We start from the raw sequence: 6581 nt of genomic DNA on the forward strand, positions 1-6581 counted from the left end.
TTGCAAGGTTTTTTGAATATTAAAAGATATATTGCAGGATTTTTTGACCTATTCATAAAAACGACACGGTATATTAGCGACGTCGCCGTGCTCTGTGTGAAGAACTGTGAATGGGGTGTCCCATGGTAAAACTGCAGAGGTGTTGGCGCCACCTGGTGGAGAGCCGCAGGAATGCATCTGATGGCACGGAAGGGGTCAGGAGGAGAGAAGTGGGAGAAGGTGGAAAGAAAAATGAAACGATAGGTGCAGTGATTTACTGGAAATAAAATATGGTACTAACCAACTTTCAAGTCAGTATTTGGTGTTGCATGTTTGATCGGAATCTGAAGGAACTCTCCAGCTCACGCAGCCCCAAACCTTCACAAAGCCTCCACCTACGTTTTATAGACGACTCTTAGATGCTCATGATTGTTCCTAGTCCCTGTGGTGGATGCACACCAGGACGATTTGAACTGAAAATTGCGCTATGAGACCTTTTGCCACAGATTTTCAGTCCCATTCTAGTGTGTTCTGGCAAAACGTCAGCCTGTTCTCCCTGTTTCCCTTCATTAGGTATGAAGAAATGCCTTCATTGTCTCTATTTTTCCTTGGAAAGTGTGTGTTCAGACGGGCCTGGTGCCCTCTTTAGGGATTGTTCCTGCTTTGTGCTTTAAAAGCCCTGATGATCTTGACCTGGATGGAACGTACATCAGGGCTCCAAATAATAAATGCATGAATAGGACTGAGTTGTTTTCTGCCAAAAATCACTACACTTAATGTAGAGCTGTATATACATTTTTATTCCCACCCACTCAACGCTCAGTCCCGTTACCCAGGGTTGCGGCCGCCGGAGCCCTTCTCGAAGCCACAACAAGGTGCACACTCCATTCACTCGCACGTTCACGGAAACCGGAGAACACGGAGGAAAACCCCACCAACACGGGGAGAGCATGTAAAGTCCATGCACACAAGGTCCCAGGTCCAAGCCGGGATTCAAACTCCCAAATCTGTATTCTGTTGCACTAAGAGCTTGGTTGCTGAGAGCTGTGGCTCTGTCAGAAAAGCACCGGTGAGGAAGACGAAGGTCTGACCCGTTGAGCCTGGACGGTTTTTGCGGACTGCTGTGTCCCACAGAACGAGCCATTAGCGAGTGTGCTGCGTTGAAGCTGCGTCGTGGGCTTTTAATTACTCAGTAGATTGGAGTCGGCATTCTGCCACGCTGACGTGTTTGTGCACTTAATGGGATGCTACTGACCGCTCGCTCATACAGTCGCCGGAAAAGAAAGTTCCGTCTCCCAAAGACGATGAGGAACACTCAAAATTGGGTGCCTCTGCATACAAAGAAGAGTAAGACCTTAGATCAATAGTGCAAATTCATACGTTTCTCAATGGTCTCAATTAGACGTCACTCAGACACTTGGGCGAGAAAAAGAAGAAGAAAAAAAAGCTATGGCTTCCTGGAACGCTTCGATCCATAACCCGGTCTTGGGTAAGTGGGCCCTGTAGATGAAGCTATTGATGGTTGGAGGCACGGAACGCTAAGTCAGGTGCAAATATGTCTTGGTGCAGGGTTCACGCTCAGCAACTCCATACCGCTCTAGCCGTCGCCACCGGCGTTCACGTGGACGCGCAACCCGCCGAAAGAACTTTACAGGCCACCTCCACCCCTCCACGATGCCTTCTGGACGATGACGATGCTGCCTGCCACACTGCACGAACCTCTTCAAGAATGGTTTCGAGGTGAGGGCTGGGACGACAGGCCGGAATTACGGAATTTGAACGTCTGTCACAAGACATCTTCACAGGTCCACGTCTCTTCACATGCTCTCAATTTAGTATTCTGGTTGTTTGGCCCATTTATGTGCGTGATCAATGTATATACAAGATGAACACAGCTTTGTTCTCATAAGTTTGTGACAAACATCTTGTGAATGTGTGACTTTAATCTTGGGAAGTCTGAATAATTTTTTTTACACAAATTTGTGACTTTTAAACAAGTAAATATAAGACCTCTTTTTCAGTATTTTTTGAACATTTTTTAAAATCTGCAATAGCCGTGATATGCCATTATTCAGCCAAAAAGCCCTGTGAGCTTTTAATATTCGGGTGCACCATTTTCTTTGAACATTTCATGTCCACGTTTCTCTAATGATGCACTCGGGTTTGTTGGCTTTAACACTTGACAAATGATCATATTAGAGCCCTCTGTTGTTGTTGGCTCTCAATCTGATTTCTTAGTTAATGAAAAAGGCAGGCCGGACTGCGCAGGACTGTCGAGTGGTGCTGAATTCAGCATAAGTCAAGATCGGGGCAACATTCCTCTCCCGAAACTCCAAAACTGTCCTGTTTGGTGTGCAGAGGTGAATATGGTCTTATTATTTTACTACATACATATTCGCAGTTTAAACATTTACATTGGTTATTTATTTTTTACACTTAAGCATTTCAGACATTTTGTTTTGTTCCCTGCTTTTATCCCTCTATTTTTAAGATCATTTCTGTTCGGTTTTCCGTTGATCCATTACGCCATGATCTATGAGCTGAGTTTTTCTGTTTTCTGTTCAGAAAAATGAAGAAAAAATACCAGACTTCAAATTGCACTGATTTCCTTACAGAATACTGAAAACTCTGCTTTTTCTTCCTTTCACACAACTGATGCAAAGTAGATAAATCTGATGCCTGCAATAAATCTGGCATTTAGAATTCACAGTAGACCACACTGATCAATAAAAAAAGCTGAAATAAATGCTGCCTGTCTCACTTTTCCAATGCTTAAGAGCTACAGCCTGTGAAAGGGTGATGGAAATACCAAGAAGTTTAACTGGAGTGATTCTAATCATCTGAGACGGCATCAGGGCACAAATACGGAGAGATCAAAACATATGGAGAGATCAACAATCAGTAGATTTGAAAATGTAATGTGAATGGTATCGAGTCTAGACGTATCAACATTTACATTTTCATTTATGGCATTTATCAGACGCCCTTATCCAGAGCGACTTACAATCAGTATTTACAGGGACAGTCTCCCTGGCTGGGAATGCTTATGATTATGTATGAGAGCTGATTGCTCAAAGTATGCATCACAAATGCCATATCACTTTTTCCACATTTTATGACACAGCCTTATTCCAAAATTGATTAAATAATTTTTTTTCCTCAGAATTCTACATGACATTCAGATCATAATGACAATGTGAAAAAGTTCACTTGAGGTTTTGACAAATGTATTAAAAATAAAGAACTGAGAAAACACATGTACATAAGTATTAATGGCCTTTGCCATGATGAAGCTCAAAATTGAGTTCAGGTGCCCCCTGTCCCCCCTGATCATCCTTGAGATATTTCTGCAGCTTAGTTGGAGTCCACCTGTGGAAAAAAACAGTTGATTGGACATGATTTGCAAAGACACACTTTGGTCTATATAAGGTCCCACAGCTGACAGTTCAGCGCACAAACCAAGCATGAAGTCAAAGGAATTGTCTCCAGGTATAAATTCAGGAAAGGTTACAGAAACATTTCTGCTGCCTTGAAGGTCCAAATGAGCACCGTGACCTCCATCATTCGTGAATGGAAGAAGTTCAAAAACCATCTCTGCTGCAATCCACCAATCAGGCCTGCCTGGAGTTTGCCAAAAAGTACCCGAAGGATTTTCAGGCCATGAGTGAAAAATTCTCTGGTCTGATGACAAAGATTGAACAGATTTTTTTTTTGTGTGTGTATGTGTGTGTGTGTGAGTGAAAACAGGGTCACCAGTCAGGATAGATGGAAAGATGGCTACAGCAATGTACAGAGACATCCTGCTCCAGAGCACTCTTGAACTCAGACTACGGCGACTGTTCATCTTTCAGCAGGACAACAACCCTGATCACACAGCCAAGATTCAGGACAACTCTGTGAATGCAGCATTCACGCCCCACCCAACCGCATGTGGAATCTTGGCGAACCCCCACCTCCACAACATTTGTCTTTGCTTAAATAAAAATTCAGAAGCAACATGCTAGCGTAGTTCTTTTACACATAGCGTAAAAGTGAAAATAATAAATGCAGCGTTATCTTCATTTTAGATGTCAAAAACAACTCTCGGCTCCCGGTGCTTTCACAGAAACCGGGTCCAAATGGCCCTTTGAGTGTTAAACGTTGCCGACTCCTGGAATAAGGCCTAGTGGAGTCCTTGGCTTACTCAGTATAAGGTGGGTGGTCATAACGTGTACAAAACATAATAAAAGGCCTCGTATAAATGGAACGTAAAAGTGGAGAATACGTTTGACCTTACATTTGGATTAGTCAAGAGAGGCACTAGTTGTAACGTGTAAGTAATTTATATTTTAATGGTAACCCCTGTTCTGTTTTATATTGCATCTATGTGGATTGACAGAAATAGTTGTGTAAAGAAGTAATATGTACTAAGAATGTGTACTATTATATACGTAATGTTGCAAATGATCATGACTTGATGGGTAGGCGCAGGTTGGGAGAAATCCCCCTGTCCCTAAAAGCAGTCTGCAGCGTTCCAGTCAGTTTTAATAAAGGGAACATATCTGGTAGGGAGCGATACAGAGAAAAGGATCAAGACTTCGATATCAAGTCTAATTAGGCCAACGTTAATTCATCATGCTTCACTCTGTGATGTCTGATATCCTCAAGCAATCCCTGTACACATCGCTCTAGCATAATCTAATAACTGCTGAATTAGTGAGCAATCATGACCTCCACAGATGCTGCATAATTAGCATGGGACAGAAACTTAATGAACAAATGCAACATTAAATTTTTCAAATCATTTGATTGGAGCGCAATCCCACTGTCTGTTCTCCATATCTCAGTTGATCACCTCATTTTCAGAGAAGACTGCTTAAACTAACATACCAACTGTATGAAACCTCTGACAGTCACTGCCCATTTATACTACCCATGAGGGGTTAATCCTAGTGGCGGCGTAGAGGTCAAGGAAGTGGCTTCGTAAGTAGGTTTGCCAAATCTTTATCTGCCAAGATGCCACGGAGCAAAGCACCATCCCCACGTGCCTGTGATGGCTGCCCACTGCTTACCAAGGGTGATGGTTAAATACAGAGGACACATTTCACTGTCACCGTGTGCTGTGTCAGTGTTTCACAGTCACTTTCACTAAACATTTATGAAAGTCATAATAGATTATGCTAAATCAGGAAAAATGTAAGAATAAGAAAAGAAAAAGAGACAGCACTCCAGATCTTATAGCCAAAAAAAAAAAAATTTTTATTGAGAGAAAGACAAAGTTAGAGAGCGCAGGTGACGGATTATGAAAGGCCCTTAACGGTGCACTTTCAGTCTTTAGAATTTCAACACCATCTTTGGAACACGCCAGTCCAATTCCCGTCTACCTCCCATCTCCAATGGCCCTTCAGTAAATGGCTAGTGTTGCTTCCTCCTGAAAGAACATCCTACAAAGAGGGGAAATGCATCTCATCAGTTCCACGAACAGAATATATAATGATTTAAAACAGTGAAGGATCTTTTTTAACTTTCCAGGCCTTTAATATTGGAATAAATTCAGTCATGACCAAGCAAATATGGTTGAAATGTTATATTGAGAGATATGGTTATATGAACAAATGCAGTCATAGATTAGACCCAATCTGGAAAAAGGTTATCAAGGCCAGTTCGGACGTTCAGGTCTAAAATGTTAATTACCATCTTCAACCATCTGGATAAGAGTGTTTTAACGCACAATAATGAAAGGCGCACTTCTGAGATGCCAAGAAAAGTGCTTTTAAGGGAAATGATAATCCTTCAAGTTCAGCACCAACCTTCTGTGAGACGCGCTTTGCCCCCAGTAGGCTGGCACAGAACCGTGGAGCAGCCGACACACAGGACGACAGTCTGGGCGTGACTGAACACTGTCGTGATCTTATAACAGCCTGTAAGAAAAATTATTATTTTTTTTTTTTTTACCATTCATAATTTACAATGTTACACCGCAAGCGACATCTGAGCATCTGAAGCAGCTATACCTGGACACTTCACGTCCATGAAGTAAGAATTGGGACTCTGTACGAGACGCTTCTTCTTGTGCCTCCTCCTCTCCTCCTCGGGGGATGGGTGCAGCAAGTCTTTCGCGAGCTGAAAACGGGTCAGAGCATTTCGGATGAGAGCGACATTAATTTTTTTTTTTTTTTAAAAGACCGCACGCAATCGGGCGGATACAGACAAACGATAAAGAGCATAACGTATATTCGTGGAATCCGTGCGCCGAACAGACGTGTACGCACGCCGGGAGGATTTTTACGAACGCAGGGCGGCCGCCACATGCAGCCCCAGCCATGTTTTGTTACGTGCGAGCCGCCATCTTGTCACCGCGCAGCGCCCCGCACGCAGCCCCGAGACCGAGCTACCGTCGCCCCTGACGCGCCACACGGCCCGTTCCAGACGTCCCCCCCAGCACACGCGACGAGCGCGGCGTGGAAGCGCGGCGTGCGTTGTCCCTCCGCCGGCGTCCGGGCCGGGCGCGTCGCGGGCGGAGAGGCGAGATACTCACAGGCATGTTGGCGGAGACCGAGCCGTCGCCGAAAAGGAAGTTCGGCGGAAATAGCTCGAGCATATCTACCGAGCGTCCGTGGGGA

The 6581-nt window shown here is 44.0% G+C and overlaps 1 protein-coding gene across 1 annotated transcript; it reads right to left on the reverse strand.

The window, feature by feature from the left end:
• Positions 1 to 5193: 5193 nt before the first annotated feature.
• rps27.1 (ribosomal protein S27, isoform 1) lies at positions 5194 to 6581 on the reverse strand. Its single transcript, XM_028963634.1, has 4 exons — positions 6497 to 6581; positions 5973 to 6081; positions 5769 to 5879; positions 5194 to 5402 (listed from the first exon to the last, which is right to left on the reverse strand). Exons 1-4 carry the CDS (start codon positions 6557 to 6559, stop codon positions 5374 to 5376), a joined length of 312 nt encoding a protein of 103 aa, XP_028819467.1. The 5' UTR covers positions 6560 to 6581; the 3' UTR covers positions 5194 to 5373.

This window comes from Denticeps clupeoides, chromosome 20 (genome assembly GCF_900700375.1).
Source record: "Denticeps clupeoides chromosome 20, fDenClu1.1, whole genome shotgun sequence".
NCBI lineage: Eukaryota > Metazoa > Chordata > Actinopteri > Clupeiformes > Denticipitidae > Denticeps > Denticeps clupeoides.